Raw genomic sequence first — 22,487 nt, forward strand, 5'->3', positions numbered from 1 at the left:
TTGAAGCTACTAACATGAGTTTGGCCAAACTGCGAGAGGTAGTGAAGGATAGGCGTGCCCTGGTCCATGGGGTCACGAAGAGTCGGACACGACTGAACGACTGAACAACAACAACAAGGATTATGACCATTTATATACAGTGGTACCTCGGTTACCGAACGCTTCGGAAGCCAAATGTTTCGGTTTTCGAACGCCGAAAACCAGGAAGTGAATATTTCCATTTTCAAACGCGCCTCGGAAGTCTAACAGCTCCTGAGGTGCGTTTCTCCATTTTCTCAATGGAACTTGCCGACCGCCCATTGCGCCTCAGTTGTCGAACATTTCGGAAGTCGAACGGTCTTTCAGAATGAATTACATTTGACAACCGAGGTACAACTGTACAGAGGCGGAGCTAGCTGCTCTGGCCAGCAGCGACGTCACCACCCCCTCAGGGATGGTACCCGGGGTGGGCCGCACCCCCACACCCACCTTTCTCCACTACTGCCACTGTACTTGGAAGTGCTTTCACCAAAATCAATGAATAGGACTTCAGGATTGGGGTGTGAGCATCACTTCTCATGTGACCTTGTAAAAACCTGAGTCACATCCACACCATACATTTAAAGCACTCTTATATTGCTTACAGTCTTGGCTAACCCCAAAGAATCCTGGGAACTGTAATTTCTCCCCAAAACTCTCAGCACCCCTAGCAAACTATAGTTCCCAAGACTCTTTGGGGGAAGCCATGACTAACTAAAGTGGCATATGGTTGCTTTAAATGTATGCCACCCTAGTTAGCCTCAGGTGAGGCATGGAACTTATGGTGATATGAGAGAATACTACTAATTGTGGCAAAAGATAACTTGACCGCTAATTCTGGGATCTTAACACACATCTCTTGATGATATAGCTGTGTAATATCTTTCATTTCATTTGTATTTTAGTCACAGATGTGATTCATACAGGAGGCATTTGCATCTCTACAGAAATTAATTTGAGATGCTGTCAAGTGAAGTGTGAGGAATATAGTGTATTTACTAGAAAGCAAATCCCAATGAACTAAATGTGATTTGTTTCCAAATAAATATGCATAGAATTGGGCTCTCGCTGTCCTTATGCTGCCACAATATGGTTAGTCTCTCACCTTGTTCCAGCACTGGTATACAGCTCTGATGTTACATCTGTTCAAAGGACACAAATAGTGCAGTTTTGCTTTCTTCTACAGCTCAGAAGCGGGTGGTGTTTAAGTGCGGAAAGGCTGTGGGAGTGGTGACATCCACAATGCCCAGACCAGAACTTCTCCTTGCAGCAGTGCAATACACAGAACATGAACGTTAAAACACAGTACTGTTGTCAAAGAGCCCACACATTCCACGGCTACATGCCAAAATGCCAGCAGTCATGCTTTGAAAAAAGTATCAGAGATGTGTTAGACTCCCACCCAAACATGAGAGATTTCCGTTCCCAGGAAAACATTAGGGAAGCACAAAAGGCTTGTGGCAAATGCATGAATCACAACTCCCACAGTGGTGCAGGGAATCCAGGCATAGAGTGAATTATAGGATGGCTCCTACATACTCAAGGGACAGTTTGGAGAATATGCTGCTTCTCGATAGGCAGAGAATAAGGCACATCAGAGAATAAGGCACAGACAAGTTGCAGCAAGGGACCAAGAGACCCACTTGGATCACCACCTTTCTTTCTGACATGGTTGGCAAGTCTTTCACAGGGATGGGGTGGGAACCACGTGGCCACACTACAAAACCCAGATTTGAGGCTTGATGTTCCTAGCAGGAACATCAAAATAAGTCCTGTTGTAATATGTATGTTTGCAACTCTGATTCTGTTTTTACTCCAAAAGCTCCACTGCATTCAATATTCCAAAAATACTTAATTCATGATGATTTAAATTTATATACCACTCTTCATAGCAATCACGGAGCAGTTTCCACAGTAAAACCATAAAATACAACACCCAGTTAAGCAAATGCTATTAAAACATACAGGTTATAAAAATAAAGTGGCGGTTAAAAGATTCCTAGCCACCATAGAATAGCATATATGATAGGGACTATTCAGAAAACAGGTATCACAGGTTCTTAAACACCAGGACACACAGGTGCATCTGAAGATGGTAAAGAAATGGATGTATTGTTGAAACATGACACTTTTCCAATGGTAGGAGATCCCATAAACAGGGCACCACTACAGAAAAAACCTTTTCCCTGGTCACCATGTATTGTGCATTGTCCAGTGCTGGGACTAGAAGTGCAACAGCTAGGCTAGCATATACTGGAAGATGCATTCCTGCAATTATTTGTGCCCCAAACTGTTTAGGGTGTTATAAAGGTAAAGGTCCAGTTGCGGACGACTCTGGGGTTGTGGCGCTCATCTCGCTTTACTGGCCGAGGGAGCCGGCGTACAGCTTCATGTGGCCAGCATGACTAAGCCACTTCTGGCAAACCAGAGCAGTGCACGGAAACATCGTATACCTTCCAGCCGTAGCAGTACCTTATTTACTTGCACTTTGACGTGCTTTCAAACTGCTAGGTTGGCAGGAGCTGGGACCAAAACAACGGGAGCTCACCCTGTCGCAGGGATTCGAACCATCGACCTTCTGATCGGCAAGCCCTGGGCTCTGTGGTTTAACCCACAGCACCACCTGCGTCCTTTAGGGTCTTATACATAGGCATTAAAAACCTTACCTTGGGTTCAGAAGCAAACAGGCAGAAAAAGGCAGATCACAAAGAATAGATGAAATACGATTCTGACTCAGTGTGCAACTCAGTAACCAAGCAGCAGCATTCTGCACCAACTGCAACTTCTGGACCGTCTTCAAGGATTGCCCAATTCCATTACAGTAATCTAAACATGAGATTACCATGGTGTGGATCACAATGGCAAGTCGATCATAGTTGGAAGGTTGTCCTGGTCCAGGAACAGCAACAGCTGGCAAACTAGCTTGGGCTGGGAGTAGGCACTGTGGCCACTTGGGCCTCTGATGGCCATGCTGGATCCAGAAGTACCCTCAAGCTATACCCTCAAGCTCCCCTTCAAGGGGAGTGCAACTCCCATCCAGAACAGTGTCTCTGTCTTTTCAGTGCTCAATCTCAGTTTATTAGCCATCATCCAGCCCATTGCTGCTTCTAGGCACCAGTCTAGCACCTGTGCAGCCACACCTAAGATACAAGGAATGAGGAGACACAGCTGGAACTGTTGGAATACTAATGACGCTTCACTCCATATCCCTAGATGACCTATCCCAACAGCTTCATATCGATGTTAAAAACTATGTGGAACAGAATGGAACCCTGAGGAACCCCAGAGCACAAATACCATGGGGCTAAGCAGAAGCCCCCAAATGCTACTCTTTGTGCAGAAGGCATGGGGTTCTCTGTCTGTAGATCTACTCTCTGTGAATGTCAGTGACCTGTGGGCTGCAGTCTACACCTCCAACTCCCCCATATTTTGAGCTTGACAATGTAATACCGTATGGCATTACAACCTCCATCAGAGACTAAAAGAGAGATGTAGTTAGCTAGCATTTGCTGAGCAAACCCAGAATGGTAGTTAATATGCAAGCCAAGAGTATTTACAGGAGATCTCAGCGTCTGTAACTTAAAGCATTAGCGAAACAAATTGGAATTGCCTTCTGGAGGCCGTTGTTATAAATTACGGGCCCAACATCTGCCCACATCTGCAGTGTCTAGACAGTTTGTATCAAATATAAGAGCGTGGAAAGGGTCATGAGCGTATTGGGGAGAGGGGCTAAAAGGGAGGAAGGATCACACATGCAAAAAGACAGCTTGACTCCCCATGGATTTATTAAGACCCATCTCTGTTCTTGCTTGGTGAAATGAAGTTCCTGTCCAACCTGGGCAGGTTTGTAGGCTGCTTAAGAGGAGTTTCAGAACATGAAAAGTTATTTAAACAATTGATCAATATAGGCCCCAGTGCTATGCCAGTCCATTTTAAACCCCCAACCACAGCCACATTGTCACTACAACGCTCCCAGAATAGCCACTACTTTAAAACACTCTTCCCAACACAAGCTGCCTCTTCCCATCATAATATAGCCTGGCATAGATATATATTAAACCACTTTATCTTCATCACAACCCTGCGAGGTAGGTTAGGCTAAGAGAGAGTGACTGGCCCAAGGTCACAAATGAGTGGGGGTTTTAACCCAGGGCTTTTCAGGCAAGGTTAAATGCTCTAATCAACACAGCATACTAATCTATTAGTATATTCTTCTCTGCTGCTACCGTCTCTTCTTCCACACTTTATCACCTTCTCCCACCTGAAGGGAAAGCACAGTGGCAGACCACCCGCTTACCATGCAGAAGGTCCCAGGTTCAATCTTTGGCATCTCCAGATAGAGTAGGAGAGAACCTGGCCTGAAACCCCGGAGAGTGGCTGCCAGTCAGTGTAGACAGTACTGATCTAGATGGACCAGAGGTCTGGTTCAGTTTAAGGCAGTTTCCTATGAACAACTAGGCCTGCTTACCTGGCGTGCATAATTCCTGCAGTGCGTAAATTGTAAATATAGCTCCATGTGGTTGCAGCTCCTCTTGCTCTGGCTAGAAAGGGGACCAGCCAGCTCTGCATTCCTCCACAGCTGAGCATCTTCTGGAGCACATTACCAAAAGAAGTGACCAGCTCTGTCCCTAATTTGTTAGCAACGTGGCAGCTTCTGAGGAGGTCAGGCAAACATTATTTATTTATTTAGGAAGGATAAAAAAACAACAACCTGTCCTTCATCATTGATCTTTCTTTCCTCCTCCTGGCCCCTGTGCCTCGTGCAGATCAGAGAGGCCAGGCCCTGTCAGCGAGAGCGACTATATTTTTTTTAACAGTTCCTAGCGCAAACCTTCTCATTTATATGTAAAGTAGCCATTAGTCATAGCTCCGTTCCCTCAGACTGCCTGATGTACAATCACATTTTGCAGTGGATGAATCTTTCCACACAGCTGCTCTGCTATGAATAATCCGTCACTGGGCCCATAAATCAGAAAAAAATCATGCACCTCCTTCGCCTGATCCTTACACAAAGTCATATATTTTACATGAGGACAAGCTAAATATTCATGAGGCTTTAAAAAGCCTCTTCTGGCTCTAAGGGACTTGTTGGGGTTGTTTTTTGAGTTGTTGGACTGAGCTGGCTTCTTTCTTCTTCTTCCTGTGCTCCATTTTAAAAGAAAGCAAATCTTTCCCCCCTTTTCTGCCATTTCTATGTTGTTTCATCCACTCCCATTTGGTCGTCTAAATATTAAACACCCTGCACTCCTTTGATAATATCCTACCCAAACAATACTCCATGTGGGGTGGGCCAGACTCCCTCATCACATGACAGCTAGGGCTACAGCCAGCTTTGCACATCTGCTGCCCGCGTTGGAAATCCCAAATATTTCCACATAAGGCTGCCCATTATCATTCATGCACAATGCAAACGAGAAAAGTGGCCACACAAGTTTCAAGGTGCTTGTTCTGACATGCAGAGCTCTATCCGGCTTCAGATAGGGGTTACCAGCATGGCACCCAGGGGTGAGTGCCCATGCACCTATAGAGGCCTTCTCTAGCACCAACAGGGGCCCTTTCCATGGTTTAAATTAAACATTCCATTAAAGCCAATAGAATAGGTTGCAAGGTGTGTGTGTGTGTGTGTGAGAGAGAGAGAGACCCACAATACATTCTCTGGTTTGCAGATGTGCACCTGGTCTTTGATGTAGGGTAAAGGTAAAGGTAAAGGGACCCCTGACCATTAGGTCCAGTCGTGTCCGACTCTGGGGTTGCGGCACTCATCTCGCGTTACTGGCCGAGGGAGCCGGCATACAGCTTCCGGGTCATGTGGCCAGCATGACAAAGCCACTTCTGGCGAACCAGAGCAGCACACGGAAACGCCGTTTACCTTCTCACCGGAGCGGTACCTATTTATCTACTTGCACTTTGACGTGCTTTCGAACTGCTAGGTGGGCAGGAGCTGGGACCGAGCAACGGGAGCTCACCCCGTTGCGGGGATTCGAACCGCCGACCTTCTGATCAGCAAGCCCTAGGCTCTGTGGTTTAACCCACAGCACCACCCGCATCCCTTTTGGTATTGCTATTTCTGTGTTGTATGTGTGTGAGCTTGATAATGAGTGGTGTGTCTAAAGCTACTGAATCATGGCACATTCAGACTTGCTGAGGTTTACAGCTCAGCCTCTTAGTCTCTCTGGTATGCTGACTCTCAAGGATTCTAGCAGATTTTGGAGATGGCGTTCTGTAACAAGGTCATGGAATATTCATAAAAGAGCAAGAAACTGCAGTGTTTATGATATAGCTGAAAAACAGGATTCAAGATGAAGTTGGTAACATTGAACCTCTTACACTGTACAGTACTCACCTCCTTAAACTCCAGTTCTAAACATTAAAACCCTAATAGTTTCATAACCATAACCTCCCTGTCATCAGAGTCCATTCCGTCTTCTTTTCTCCCATTACATTTACGCTTGTCCCTTCAATTTGCATTTTTCTTCTATCTTTATGCTGTGTCTTGAAAAGTGAAAGTGACATGTATCCCCCTCCAGTTTATTCAAATCACCCACATTATTAAATAATTTGCCTTCTTTATAATCCAGAAAGCCCTATATCTTATGGTTAGTACGGACTACATGTGCAGAACAATTAGCACATCCCCCTCACAATAAGCATTGCAAGAAACTATCCTATTAACTTCTTCTTCCACCACAAACTACTCCCTTCATTTCTCATTTCAGTCTGCAAAGAATTAGCCCAAGAAGCTGTCTGTAAGGATGGTAATAAGTCTGAATGCATGCAGCTGCCAGCCCTGCAAATTTAATTTAAACACATCGTTCTTATTATTTAAAGTGTTATAATTCAGGCAATAATGCCCAAAGGAACTGAAATTATGGAAGATCCCCATTATTTCAAGGGTTAATTCTACGGATTCCCCAAAGAGTCACTAGAAATGTAAAAACAGGAGGCATAACAAGGGTGAGAAATGTGCTAGTCTTCATTGAAAATCAAGTGGCCACTATTCCTTATTAAATTGATTATTGCCAATACCTATTGACATTGAATTCACCCCAGGGATGACACTGGCTGATAAAGTCTTGGAGGCAGTGAGTGATAGTCTATTGCAAAAATTGCCAAGACAATGACACTAGATGGACTTCTCCTGGGACGATTGTAGGAGTGAATAGCCTTCTCTTGAGTTGCACAGATGATTGAAAAATGCGAGTGGCAAATTAGCCCTGTGTTTTGAAGCCAGAGCACATGGAAACACCGTTTATCTTCCCGCCACAGCAGTACCTATTTACTCACGCTGGTATGCTTTCTAACTGCTAGGTCGGCAGAAGCTGGGACAGAGTAACAGGAGCTGACCCCGTCGCGTGGATTCGAACCACCGACTTTCCAATCGGCAAGCCCAAGAGGCTCAGTGGTTTAGACCACAGCACCACCCACATCCTTAACTGCACAAGCAAGATAATTTAACAACATGCTTAGCAACTTCTCTTGGGGAAGCATGGAGTTCCCAAGATGCAGGCCTATCTTGGAAAATGGTCTAGTTTTCACTTCCCCCCAAGATGAGTGCAGGGAGAGTTAATCTCAAAGGTTATGAAATCCCAGGGTGTGGATGGCTTTATAAATTACACTATCCCCATCCCTGAATATGTTTTGTATAAACAGATAGAAGTATCTGTTTATAAAAAACATATTTGCCAGTCACTGCAGAGATATACCCAGATTAATCCAAGGATGCTTCTCGTCACAGATGTTCCATGTGAACATTTCAGCACTACTGCAAGCGATTGAAAGTGCCTCATATAGATGATATAATTAACCTTATAATAACTGGTAAGATAAATCAGTTACATTATCCCCAATATGCAGATGAGAGACTGAGGCTGAGAGACAGGAGCTTGACAAAGCCTACCTAGTGAGTTCATGGTTGAGATTTGAACCAGGGGCTTCCCAGCTGACAAGTCTAGGGATCAAATTCAGTCTCCTATGCAAGCTGCTGGGTGAAAACTGTGGCCCACATCAGAGCACGTGCCATCTGGACTGCTCCCTCTCCCTTCTACCATCAACTGCCCTGCAGGAATGTTTCCATGAAAGAGAGATGGGAGGTGGGGGAAGGAGGCAGGCATCCAGCTGGATGACCACTATGGCAAAGGAGGTGATTGGCAGAAGAACAATCTTATATATGGAAAGGGGTGGAGAGGGTGTGAAGGGTGACTGGGTCATGCTCCTAGCCACTAGACTTGCTCTCAATTAATTTGGTTAAACTGACATAAATTAACAACTGATCTTCAAAAATGTTCCACTGCTACATTTCTAAACTGCCAGGGGGACTTAGATGATATGAGGAATAGAAATGTCACACACACACACACACACACACACACAAACCACAAATAAGATTGAGTCTTGGATGAACATGATCACAGTTTTGAAACTCAGAGGGTAAACTGATAGCAACTTAAATAGATTAACCAGACTGTAAGGATTTTGGGAGGCTATTTATTGTGTGCATTACAGTCTATCTTGTTCATTGTCATAAATAACTCCTGCAGCATGTCATTTTTTCTCTAATTTGACAGATGGGCTGAGGCTGAAAGATAGCAACATGCCCAAGGCCAGTCAATTAGTACATAGCTGTGTTAAGATTTGTATCCAGGCCCTCTCTAGATGCACCTGCCAGACGAAACAAAGTTAAGGTATGAGTGTCTGAATTTGCTTACAGTCATCCCTCCTTTCTGTGCTACTGTCATTTCTGCTCTCTCCTTTGGCTAAACTTGACTTTCTTTCTCCTTACCCTCCTTTGCTGTATCCCGTTGTTGAAATTTAAATTGTAATCGCCTCAGGGCAGGGACCTGCACATTTTTGTTAAATGGGTTATCATTTTCTGTCGAGTGCCATCTACTGTCATGCTGCAAACCTAACAATAACACTAATAATACAATAATACAAACTCACATGAAGTCCAATACTCTGAGAAGAGTATGGGTACTAATAAAAAAAAACCTTAATTGTACCGTATATTTCATACTTCACAATGTTTCTAATCTATGGTTACCAACTCCTGAAATCAAAACATCGGCTGTCTGGGGTGGAGCCCAGAGCTAGTGCTTTGTGGAGCCCAGTTGATTTTGCCGCACGAAGAAGAGAGCCATGGCCCAAAGCTGTCTATTCACAAAATGTCTATACTGTATAGCTGGTGTAGCAAAACTGTGGCATCCAAATATTGTTGGACTACAGCTCCCATCATCCCTGATCATTGGCCATTTTGACTGGGGCTGATGGGAGTTGGAGCCCAACAACATCTGGAAGTTAGCTGATCCTGCCATATACCTTTAAAATGAATTGGGGTAGTGGTGGGAAGAGCTGTATCTTGGCAACAAGACTGAAAACAAAACAAACAAAATAACTAGTCAGGCTTTCCCCAGTCATATGCAACCCCTATGATATACATAGGGCACAAAGCCCCCCAAAGTTCTTAATCCCCTTCTCTCCAGTGTTTAGCATTCAGTAATATAATGCTGCAAAGCAGCATGCATTCCAGAAATGTATTATATCAGGGGTTGCCAATATGGTGACCGTGGGCACAAAGGTGCCCTTGAGGTCTTCCCCTGGTGCTCACAAAGCCACCGATCCTCCCTTGGAAGAAAATGCAGTTACTTTTTCTCCCCTGTAAAATACATACAGGGGAAGGGGAAAGTTAGAAGAGTTGACATTCTTTTGCCCAGTTTCCAAGACTCTTTGGGGAACTCATGACTGTTAAAAGTGATACAACGGTGCTTCAAGTGTATGGTGCCCTCCACCCCACCCCGGGAATGCTGGAGCCTCAGCAGCTGCCCAAAGGATCTGACCTCTGTGGACACTGGCCCCAGCAGCCCTATCCCTTATTACGAAAGTATGATGCTATCAGTCAAAAATTGCAAAGCAGGGGTGTGTGGGTTTGGGTTCCTTCCAACCGCACAGTTATTTGGTTCCTATTTCGGATAAGCTGCATACCTTGCTGCGATCTGGAAACCTACAAACTTCCAAGCCTAAAATCACAGCAATGTCTCAATAAGCAGCGATACTCGTTTGCATATCGGGCTGCAAAGCCTATGCTCTCGTTTCCCAGATTGACAAGGAAAAAGGAAAAGCAACTGCGGCTCGTCCCCCTGCAGCCCTTCGGAAACTACAGCATCCATCAGCCCCTTCTCCCGCCAGCTGGGAGAGGAAGCCGTTTCTCCCTGCTCCCCCTTCCCCTTAATCTAGCCCAGCTCGGCCCACCCGAGCGTGCCGCCACTTCCCCCTTCTTCTCGCTGCCTTCGGAAGCAACGGCACCGGGCGCGCCGTCTCCTTGTGCGCGGGGCTTATTGGGAATTGTAGTCCGCGATGTCCACTCGGGCACTTCTCGGGAGAACGGCCGAGGACTACATTTCCCACTTACCTGAGCCGGAGGAAAACGGAGCTTTCTCGCCTGACTCTGCGGTGGCTGCGGCCTTGCGTTGAGGGAGGGAGAAGGGAAGGGGTGGGGGGCGGCCAGGCCCCGGCTGAGGCCCGGAGCTGGCGGGGGAGCAGCAGCCACAGCAGAGGCGGATCGGGGGGGCTATGGACCCCGCCGAGGCGGTGGTGCAGGAGAAGGCCCTCAAGTTCATGGTGAGGAGGGAAAGAACGGGGAGAGGATGGCGGTGGTGGTGGGGGAGATGCGGTGGGGGGGGGGAGTTGGCGATGACTGTTGCTGGTTGCTGTGGTAGGAAGAGGAGGGGGTGGCGGGCGGGGGCAGAAATAATCGGAAAGGGAAGCTCTATGGCGAAAGGGAGAGCGGAGGCTGTGGTGTATATGGAACCCGCTGGCAACCCCAGAATATCTGCGAAATGGGTTTAGGTAACTGGGAGGACCAGGGAAGGCATACATGTTGAGAGCTGAGGATTCTGCGGGATGTATGGGGAGGAAAGAGGGCCAGGCGAGTAATGCCTTTCCTTTTCGGGGTGGGTCTTTTGGTTTGTTTGTTTTTTAGGTGTGAGCTTCTTTTATGTGGGGTTGATTTCGAAAGAGAGAGGATGCCTTTTTAAAAAAACCAAACCCGAGGGATTTGGGTAACGGGGGGGGGGCTTAAAAATGAGGCTGAATTTTTGAGGAGAAAGATTGTGAGGCTTGGGGACACACTTAAGGAACGCTGAAGGGAAGGCCTGTATAGAGGGACTGATAGAAAAGATGGAGGGTTTAGGAAAGCTGGACCAGATTGATTGTTTTTTGTTTGTTTTTTTAAGGGATGGTGGTAGGTGGGCACCTATGTGTTCTTAAAGAGGCCTGGAGTAGGTTTAGGGTTTTGGTTTCAAAGGCAGACTTTGCTAGCAAGGTTAGCTACAGCAGTGTTTTTCAACCACTGTTCCGCGGCACACTAGTGTGCCGTGAGATGTTGCCTGGTGTGCCGTGGGAAAAATTGAAAAATTCAAGAGAATTACTTTATATATAGTCAATATAGGCACAGAGTTAAATTTTTTAACATTTTCTAATGGTGGTGTGCCTCGTGATTTTTTTCATGAAACAAGTGTGCCTTTGCCCAAAAAAGGTTGAAAAACACTGAGCTACAGTATGTTGGGTCACTTTTGAAGAATGCAGGTCTTCTCACAAAAGTATGCAGTAAGTTGGGAATTAGTGGGAAAGGTCCTGGAGAATTCAGTTTCCAAAGTGAATTACTACATGGAAGCTTCCGTTAGTAAATGCAAGGATACCTATTGAGTGCCAGAGGGTTTGAAACATTACATTGCAGTAAAGGTGGGGCCTGTTTATGGGAGGGATTTCAAACTAACTATGTTTTCACTATACAGTACAGTTGAAAGGTGACCAAGCATTACCCTTTTAGGCCTGGTAGGTTTATATTAAGATCAGGTGACTGCTTATTATTTTGTAGTGGTTTAATCTTGTCAGATATACAAGGGAGTTTATGACTTCTATATAGAATAAGTGCATCATGGTGTCATCTGATGGCAAAGGCAGGAATGAAGGCTTTCTTTCCCCAGCTCTACAGGGGTCAGGGGGCCTTTCTAGAAACCATCTATCCTTTTCAGCCTCTGAAGAGGAACAGCAACACAAGGATTAGGAAGGAAACACAAAGTTATCAAACTAATACTTATCTAGACTAGAATTTTACCATATTGCCTAGATACTACAGTTTGGAATGCCACGTCAGGAAAGATTCCAGCTAAGCTGTTTTTGAACTTAAATGTGCAAGAGTATTGTCATAGTGTACACAAAAAAGACGGGCTGGTAGTCTAGCACATATAGAATCATAGAACTGTAAAGTGGGAAGGGACCACATAGGTCACCTAGTCCAGCTCCCTGCAATGCAGGATTCTTTTGCCCAACGTGGGGCTTGAACCCATGATCCATAAGAGTCTCATGTAAAAGCTTTGTGCTGCAAATGTCAACACATGCTGCTTCAGGCAACTTTGACCCTTAAGAGACAAACCAAAGTGGTGGCTGACATAATCTTGTATAATTCATTTCACAAGGCTTTGTAGTGGTCTCATACATCTGTCCAAAGCAGAACCCACAGATAGTAAAGAACTCATCCCTTCAGTTGAATGACTGCTTGGCTCCATGCAAGCAACACATGAAGGTCCATTTTTCATAGCACTTTAAGTAGGCAAGTTGAAGGCAAGGCATGGAATATTGACTTTTCCCATCCTAGATATGCCAGGAAACATTTTCCCCTCACATCCATTATTTTTTTAAATTCTTCATTCTTCTTGGGGGGCAATGAAGTCAGCATATGCTCTGAGGTACTCAGCCCTAGGGTCAATAATGTTTATTTACAAAAGATTCATAACTCATAAGTGCCCATTGAGTATTGCTTTTGCTGTGGGAAGGAGGGACCTCCATGCAATTTGGCTTAGGGTGCTGTAAAATGTCTGGGAGGAACTGGATTGTTTTGGAAAACAATACTTTCTGCAATTGGCAAAATTCTCTCAGTTCTTCAAATGTTCTAAAAGTAAAGCTTTAATTGCTTGATCATTATTTGACAATAATTGATAACCAGTGGCTAATTTATTTAATATTTATTCATTTAGTAAAGATTATTATCTACAGCTACCATTTGGTACTTGACATAAGAAACCTTTGGTTGCTCACCATACAGAATATCTTGATTTACAACATACTGTTATTGCAGTTTTGTGTCATCAACTGCTATACATGACTTGCTTTACCTCTGGAACAGCACTTATGTGATTGAATTTATAGGGGACTATGATGTGGTTTCTTGTCATCTGATTGCACTCTTGTTCTTTTTTTTTAACATCTGCTATCATTGATAATTAGAAAAAGTACTTCTTATTTAGCTGGCTAGAGAGCAGGCAACAAAGGGTTAACACCAACAGAAAGCAGGGGTAGAAAAACCTGACTGCTCATCTGGAGGAGAGAACCTTCTCAGTTTCAGGTCTCTGGTTCTGCTTTTGAAAAGAGAGAAGTCTCTTTGCTATTCCCAAGTTATAGCTGGGAGCACAGCCAATGCCTTTCCCCTCCCCTCCCCTCCAAGCAGCAGTATTTCCCTTCTCTCCTTCACCCTAGTGCCCCTCCGAAATCACACAGAACAGGCTTCCCCTGCTCAATGTCTCTGAACACAAGAGTTGTTTTGGGGGGGACCCTGATTCTTCCTGTCCTTCATTTGTCTCTAGTTTAATGGGGAAGAAATTCTCCAAAAAAAAATTCACTTGGTGCAGCAACCAATCAGTGGCTGTGGACGTTGTGACTATCCCTGCCAATCACTCAGAGTGAGCAAATGTAGGAGGGATAATAGATTCTTCCAATTCTGAGACCAGCTCCTCTTTTTGGCTCACATTCTTGTTCATAATCCCTGGGATGTGGAATGAGCAGGTGCAGATGGTGCTCATGAGCATTGCCACAAGTCAGTCCCCAAGTTGGTGTGATCTAGCTGGAACAGGGATGCTCCCATTGTTTCCCCTGACCCCAGTTCTAACATGTTGCCCCAGGGCATTCTCTCACAGTCTCTTAAGGCTCTGGCAACTGGTGTGTTTTGGGTTTCCCTGAGTGGATGGGTAATCCCCTTCCAGCTTTCCCTCTTACTCTAGACCTGATGATACCCTTCCTGTATGAGTCAGCTTCTTTTAAGAAAGGGGGTGGTGGATGAGTTACCCCTTTGCTCTCTACTTACTTGCCTGTTAAACAGAAGGGGGCCTTGTGTTTCATTTGTGTTGGCCCATAAATTGGACATAGCCTTGACAGTATTTTTAGAACACTGAAATGGAGAACAGTCTTCAGATTCAGCTAGAAGAGAATAGCTGTTGTGAGGTGAGGAGTTATGCTTAGTTCAACCTTAGTTTTACTTTCTTCTTAAGCATAGCTGACTTTGATGAAGAATAATAACGCCCATTCAAGCAAGTGCTTAAACTCCTCAAGTGGGGTTTTTGTTTTTGTTTGTCACTATGTTATATTTTTTGTGTTTTTATATTGTAAGCCACTCTGTGATCCTCAAACGAAGGACAGTATAAATAGCATTTAGTAAATTAAAAATTTAAGAAATAATAAATAACATATGCAGTTACTGGCCATGTTTGCTAAAACCTGGATATTATAGATTAATGACTTCTCTAATGCATAAATCTGCATTCAGCATCATCATAGAATTTGATTAACCCAACACTTATTCAATTAAATATGTAGTGAAGCTTTGGTGACACTTGAGTAGTATTTTATTTATTTATTTATTTATATTTATTTATTTCAAAGCATTTCTAAACCACTTGATATTTAAAAACATCTTAAGCAGCATACAAGATTGCAACATAAAAACAATAAAACAGTGTCATAAAAATGGAGATGCAAACATAAATAGTATTATAAAAACAGGTAAAATAGAATTTCATTAATAACATGGTATAATTTTATGAGCCAGGGAAAGCTTGGGCAAAAGATATGCTGCCTTTCAAAAGGTAGTAAACATTATTTATTCATTTATTATATATGCTTCTGCTCCAGTAAGGAGCACATAAAGTGACTTAAAGGCAAAATAAAATTTGATACAATAATGCCTTAATTTGAAGGGGTGGGAAGGTATATGTGGTAGAACGTGTTCTTAGGAGTGTTAGACAATCAAAGATATGCACTGGCCTGGCAGACTATTAAAAAACACAATGTTTTGCATAGTCTGACTGTGATTAGCAGGGCTTATTTCCAGGTATGTCTGTAAAGGATAGGAGTTTAAAAATAATAATCAGCACTGGAGGCAAGTGCAGGTGAACTAAAATTGCTGTTAAATGCTTATTTTGGTCCTTACTCCATTAAGAGGCAAGCCATAGAATTCTGCATTGACTGAAGATTCTAGGTGTTTTCTAAAGGCAGTTTCATGCAAAGTGTGTTTGCATAATCCTGTTGGGAAATACCAATGCTGTATGTTAATAATAGCTACAAGATGAGTTCAAGAGTCCTTTGCCAGCCAAAGTGAACAAAGGCAGTCCTAGCCACTGCTGCCATTTGAGAATCCAGACACAACAGTGAAGGGTCCCGGAACCATAATAATGTAAGAAGAGTTCTGCCAGATCATACTGAAGACCTGTTTATCCAGCATGCTGTTTCCTACTGTGGCCAACAGATTCCTTTGGAAAATTCTGAAACAGAACACAAGGACCATAGCATTCTCTCCTGCAATTGCTATTTGGAGGCATGCTACCTCTGATCTTGGAAGTAGTACGCACCTATAGTCACTGATAGCCTTATCCTTTATGAAGTTGTCTATAATCAGTGTGTGGAACCTCTTGCCCTTCTCATGATATTGGGCTACAACAGTATCTTCCCTTTCCTTTCACTATCCATGCTGTGGCTAATGGAAATTGTAGACTGACAGCAATAGGAGGGCCACTGGTTTCCCCTTTCCTCATATATAAGATCAGCACCCTTTTGTCTTGTAGTGATTCACCTCCAGTTTCTTTGTCCCTCCACCATTCCTTGACTGACTAGATCTGTAGTCCAACAACATCTGGAGGCCACCAATTCCCATCAGCTGCAGCCAGCATAGCCAAAGGCCAAGGGTGATGGGAATTGTAGTTTAACAACATCTGGAGGACACCACATTGGCTACCCTGATCTAGATGTTGGTTTGAGGGATCACTCAAAATTGAGTTGAATTGTATATTTTTATTGTTGTAAGCCACTTTGAGACCTAGTTGGTGAAAAGTTTATATATATATAAAGTTAATGGGTGTATTAACAAGCTGTGCTAATTTTTAGATTGCATAATAGATAAGATTTATACGTTTGCTTCAGATTACTGGACTTTATGAAACATTGGAAGTATTTTGCACATTGAATAGGAAAGGGATAATAGATGTCATAGGCCACTGGTCCCAAACTTCCCAGTTGTATTGGTTTCTCCTTAGGAGATTCTGTCCCATAGGAGAGGAGGGGGGGAAGTTCTCTGGTAATGTCTGAATGTCTAATAATTGTAACTTTGCTCCCTTGCATTCTATGTGTAGACCTTGGGGAGCTCTGTCTTCTGCAAAATGTGTTCAGTTCCAGCCTTTCATAAGACTAACACTGTTCTTCAGAACCTTCTGAAAACATCATAGCCACAAATCTGTTGTTGTAATGGTAAAATTAAGTTCACCCTTTGGTTAATGTTTTTGTTTTTTGTTTTGTTTTTTTACTACAACAAATTTATGTTTTAGATTCTGCAGCTGAGTTGTTTAAAATTATGCTACAGGACTAGTCTTTAGCCTTTTCAGACCAGGGACCCATGTTTAACACAAGCAGAGATTTGCGCCCTATTTCTTAATTGTTCATGATATATATCTGCAGGTGGTAGTGCTGCTACTGCAGTCCACTTTTGATCAGACCACAGCCCAGTAGTGGTTCCCGACCCACTATTTGAAGACCAATGCGCCACAGGAAATAGCGATAACCAAGGGCATTATTAGTTTGAAATCATTCCAATGCACACTATGAAATTACTAAAACTAGCTGGAAAAAGAGTACATATTTACTCCCTGAGGATGTAGTGTTGATGCTCAATATTATGCAGAATAAACATTTTGGGTTGGTAAGAAAGGTCAGTCATAGTTTCCATTCCTATACTGCATGGTCTTGCAGCATCCTGAGTCCACTTTTTTTCATATAAACGATTTCTACCCTGCTTTTTGATTGAATGATCCTCAAGGTGGCTTACAATAGATTATAATAATACCCACACAAGCTACGTTGCTCCCCGAGCAACCACAAGAAAGCTCTCTCTTGCAGTTTTCTGTTCATCAGAACTCTCTTCCTCTCTCCAGACTAACCACAAGCAGCAAAGTTACAGGTACCCCTGACCATTAGGTCCAGTCGCGGACGACTCTGGGGTTGTGGCGCTCATCTCGCTCTATAGGCTGAGGGAGCCGCCGTTTGTCCGCAGACAGCTTCTGGGTAATGTGGCCAGCATGACTAAGCCGCTTCTGGCGAAACCAGAGCAGCGCACAGAAACGTCGTTTACCTTCCGCTGGAGTGGTACCTATTTATCTATTTGCACTTTGATGTGCTTTCAAACTGCTAGGTGGGCAGGAGCTGGGACCCAACAACGGGAGCTCACCCCCGTCCCGGGGATTTGAACCGCCGACCTTTTGATCGGCAAGCCCTAGGCTCTGTGGGTTAGACCACAGCGCCACCCACGTCCCAAGATTTATAGCTCATGGTTTATCTGAGATAGCTAAATCATGACCCCAGGTTTGGATGACACACTAAGCCAAACCATGCTGCAGCAGCCAAAATGACTGGGGAGGAGCAAAATGGCTTTGAGCTCCTTTCTGAGGGCTTGTATGGTCACACTAAGCCATGGTTTGGGTTAGCATGACATGTGAACCGAGCCAGACTGATACTTCTTTCAGGGGAAACTGAATAAGGGAGAATAAGTGTTAATGTGTGTACCCGTTGCCTAAAGCTTTGCTAGCTTTTCACGTCTCCAAACAATGGATGCTTCTCAATATTGAAAAGCTGCCGCCGCCAAAATGTGGGCTGTAAACCAAATCTGTGGCTTGCATGGTGTACACTACAGTTATATTGGAATCAAATGTTCTGTTTGAAGTCTTTAATTTAGGAAATCCACAAAACCCAAGATGATTCTTTAAATTAGTTTTGGATTATGTTGCAACCATTTGCAAGCATACAATGGATGAGTTTAATAAGCAATGTATGTATTTGACTAAACTACTAAAATTGCAGATACAGTCCTTAAAAACACAATAGAATAGCCTTGGCTGGGACTTTGATTAAATATCATCTAAACTACACTACATATGCCTGCATCAAAAAAAAGGGTTCCCCCCCTCCAAAGTAGCTTCAAATGGTTCCGTTAAATGTAGGAATGTTCTGATGATTATCTTTTTAATTAAAATGAGAAATCTTTGTTTAAAGTGGCATTCTTTTTTTTACGGCCTCTTACAGTCTCTGTAACAATCATTTCTTAAGTCTGAACGTTTTTAATTCCAGGAATCCATTTATATAAAACTATGTTTAGACTTAATTAAAGAACAATTTCTTACAAAGCTTGTAAATAGCCAGGAAAAAGGGGGACAGAGAATAAAACTGACATTCACACTTAACAAACTGATTCTTACAAGGTATGTAATATGCTATAAAAATACAATAAAGCCCCTTTTATAAGAGTTCATATTTTCTGATCCTTGTTTTCAAAGGTATTTAAGAAAGATATCAAGGTTCTGTGAAGCAACATCTGTTTTCATGAATGGACTAGCAACCACTTCAGCTTAATCTAATTACCAGTGCATGGAGTTAAACCTTATTAGTATAGAGTTCTAATTAAATACCTTTGCAACTCATTTCTAACCCCTTTTTTCCTTGTGGTACTTTTAATTTGGCATTTTTGAATATTCTGCATTTTTTGCCAAAAGAGTTATGCTGTGGGTACTGAATGAGAAGACATTAACTCTGTGCCATCCCTTCATTCCTCATCCAAAGCACTTAAATCTTATAGGGCAGCCATCCCCAAACTGCGGCCCTCCAGATGTTTTGGCCTACAACTCCCATGATCCCTAGCTAACAGGACCAGTGGTCAGGGATGATGGGAATTGTAGTCCAAAACATCTGGAGGGCCAAAGTTTGGGCATGCCTGTTATAGGTTATTGTTCTTTTTTTAAAAACAAAACAAAACACCAACTCTTCAGGAACTTAAATTTCAGATTTAAGCCCTGCTGATCTAAACAGAGTTTAGCTAGATTATTATTTTATTTTCATTATTAAATTATCTCTTTCCTTTACCAGCTCATGGACAGCATCTTTATAGCCACTGTTGCAGAGTATTTCTCTCTTTCTCTCCCCTCCGACCTATGTAGAAGACGTGGAGTCTCCTTTCAGGGACTCGGCTACTGCAAATTATGAAATGTGCCATGTTCTCTAACTCCCACTTTCTTCAAAACAGAGAGCTTTCTCACTGCATCACTGAAAATACTGGCACTGTAGCTTGAGTTGATGACCTGATCTTTAGTAAGTCAGCTTGATAGACTGACATGGTGATCCTATAGACACGTGCATCTGTGAGTGCAGAGATTAGCATTTAAAAATGTAACTTGCACTTGTGTGATGGAAGTGAGGTAAGTCCATCCTGTTGTGCTGCCCGTCAGTTGCTACAGGGTATTGGATGGGTAGGACTACACCAGTGTAGCTGGTTGTGTTACAGGTTTTACAGTAGCATGCAAGCTGTCTTCAGTCCTTCCCAGTTCTGATGCCTCTCAACTATTTTCCATGCTCAGTAATGGCTTTGTGCTCTGCCACTAAACCACACCTGACAGTGGTGCCTGTTTACAACCATTAGGTTGATCCACACTGTTGGCTTGATGTCTTGAGTCAGCTCATAGTGTAGGCACTGCTTCATACAGAGGTGTAGAGCCTGATTCCACCTGCTTGTTTGCTCATGCAGCAACAGAAGGGATTGGGTCATAAATAACTCATAGAGCTTGAGCCAGCCTTGTAAATAAAGCCACAAAAATGACTAGTCTGCAAAAAAAAATATTACTAGCCTATTTTGTAGTCATGAGAAGGACTGGCAGATGGAGCACTCAATCTCTCCTCTGCCATCCCCACTTATATGTAAAAAACTGATTAGCAAAAAGTGTTTCATGCTGGGCATGAAGGAGAAGGTTTTCTCTCCTCACACCCAGCATAGAAATGCAGGGACTGTCAGATGAACAGCATGCTCTGCTTGTCCTCCCTCTGGCAGCCTTCAGCCTACTTATCTGCATGTAATTCCTTGTCATCCATGGTGACCAGGCGAGTGGTTAAATACAAGGCTGGCTTAAGCTATACAAAATGTCTGAGTTGATCAAATGGGTTCCCTTGGTAGTCGTAACACTTTGCTGTGAGCCAAAATAGATTTCTCTCTCTCTAGACAACATCTGGCTTGTCTCTTATGTGCTTTTTCATTTTAAAAAAACCATATTTTGAAGAATATTATTTTACATTCTCAGTGCAAGGAAGTCTTTTCACTTTGTTGTTTTACTTCTAATGGGAATTCTAGATTTGTTTTTAAATTTGTTATTCACCCCAAGCTTTTGAGAAAGAGTGGGCTGTAAATATAAATTTTAACAGTTGGGTTTGAATAAACATCACACTCTATCATTACATGTTTTGCAAATATCTAATGAGCATATGCTACTCTATATTAAATAACTGAACATTTGTTCTTTTGAAAGGCAACGTTAACTGTCACCTCAATCCATGTCCCTGTATTTCTTTCAAAGGAGGGAGCTGTTTAGCACGTGTGCAAGGACCAGCTCTCTTTATTGCAGTGGAAGGGAAATTCTCTGAGGTCAAGGAACTTCACACATGATGAGTCAGTGTTCCTTTCAAGAGATGTGCACATTGTACCAATGGATACCATTGTGTGTTAGCCTTTTTTTGAAAAAAGAGAGAAAGAGAAATAAATATTTTGTGAATTTGGTACATAAATGAATGATTTGACTCTTCATGATGTGACTCAGTTCTTTAGTTGCTTTAGGGGGGCAATGCAAGGAGAGTGCAGGGTTCAAGTTAACAGCATTTTCTTTTAGCTTTTTGCTTTGTTTGCTTCATTAAATATATGCAATTAGTAAAAGCAAATGGTAAATTTGCTAACGCATCATTGAAGTATTTAGCTTCATGGACTTAGAAAAGTGGAATTTGGTGCTCCATGCCCTCTCTCCTAGCATATCTACTGTGGGCTCTGGGAAGAATAGGTTGACCTTAATATTTGCTTTCCACTAAATCGCCGCCTTGCAGCAGTTATTTTCTACTGAATAAAAAGTTTAATTTCACGCCCTGATTAGTGCTAGTATATGCAGGTGGATATTTATTTTAAGTGGCTAAACTGGTCTTCCTTGGCAAATTGCTCACCAACCAGCAGCACTATAATTCCTCATGAGTAGTTAGTGCTAAATTATAGTTCTTATTAGTGGAGTAAATAAAAACAATACTAGCTGCTAAGTTTTTGACTAGATAGGAGTTATGGGACGATAGAGATGAGAAAGACACCATGCAAGATTCAGATGTAATGCTAAACCATGGTTTAGCACTATGATGAACAAGCCTCTTTCATCTTCATACATGTCCAAGAGGAGGAGTTCAGAAGCTTTTGCTTCAGTTTCTAGTTTACTGTAATTTGCTGTTTTGTCTGGACTGGGAACTGTGGTCATCATCATCAACTGTGGCTTGTTTTGAAACAGCCATAGTTAATATTAAATCATGATTCCCAGTTTGGATGAAATGGGAAGCCATGGTTAACTAAAAGCAAAAGACTTTTTACAACAAGCTTTTGTTGAAGGCAACTCATTCAAAATATATTTTTTGCTGTGAATGTTTCTGAACATTTCAGGTTTTGATAAAGCAAGGAAGGATTGTGGTTCAGTGGTAAAAGGTCCTAGGTTCAATCGTCACCATTTCCAGATAGGGCTGGGGAAAATTTCTGTCTGAAACTCTGGAGAGATGCTGCCAGTCAGTGTAGACAATACTGAGTTAGATGGACTAATGGTCTGACTTGATGTAAGCTTAAAGGAATGTAGGCACTGCACCTGCTTTGTAGACAGCTAAAATGAGGTATTGATAGGTGCCAATATTTCCACAGATGCATCTAGTAAATTGGTAGTGGGAGCATTATTGTGTTTGCTTTTCTAACATTCTTCTGTTCCTTTAACCATGTTTTGGTTAATTTTACAATTGGCTACCCACCTGTTATAGCACATTTTATCATTAAACAAAATTAATTTTAAAAATGGTCTGGAGCTGTCTGCTTTTAATGGGATCTGAGTTTCTTTAGTCCTATAATCTGCCTCATGAGGCTTGTCTGTCTTCTAGGAAGTGCAGCATTGCATCATTAAAATATCACCCCCTGCTGAGAGCAACATCAGTCCTATTCACTAAATGGAAATGCTGAAGCAGTGACAAGTGTTTCTAAAAACTGTATTAAAAATTCATTTATTCTTAGCTAAGCATTTAGCTAAGAATAAATGAATTTTACCAAATAGGGGATTGTA

General features: G+C 42.8%; 1 protein-coding gene across 8 annotated transcripts in view; it reads left to right on the forward strand.

The window, feature by feature from the left end:
* The first annotated feature begins 10,280 nt into the window (after positions 1-10,280).
* Positions 10,281-22,487, forward strand: part of BTRC (beta-transducin repeat containing E3 ubiquitin protein ligase) — a 129,451-nt gene continuing 117,244 nt past the window's right edge. For 3 of the 8 annotated variants that reach the window (XM_033149823.1, XM_033149826.1, XM_033149824.1), the window contains exon 1: positions 10,282-10,632. In XM_033149823.1, the coding sequence (XP_033005714.1) occupies positions 10,585-10,632 (48 nt within the window). In that variant the 5' untranslated portion in view covers positions 10,282-10,584. Of the gene's footprint in view, positions 10,633-22,487 lie in introns of all 8 variants that reach the window. The other 5 variants (XM_033149828.1, XM_033149831.1, XM_033149827.1 and 2 more) reach the window with 3 other exon arrangements.

This window comes from Lacerta agilis, chromosome 5 (genome assembly GCF_009819535.1).
Source record: "Lacerta agilis isolate rLacAgi1 chromosome 5, rLacAgi1.pri, whole genome shotgun sequence".
NCBI lineage: Eukaryota > Metazoa > Chordata > Lepidosauria > Squamata > Lacertidae > Lacerta > Lacerta agilis.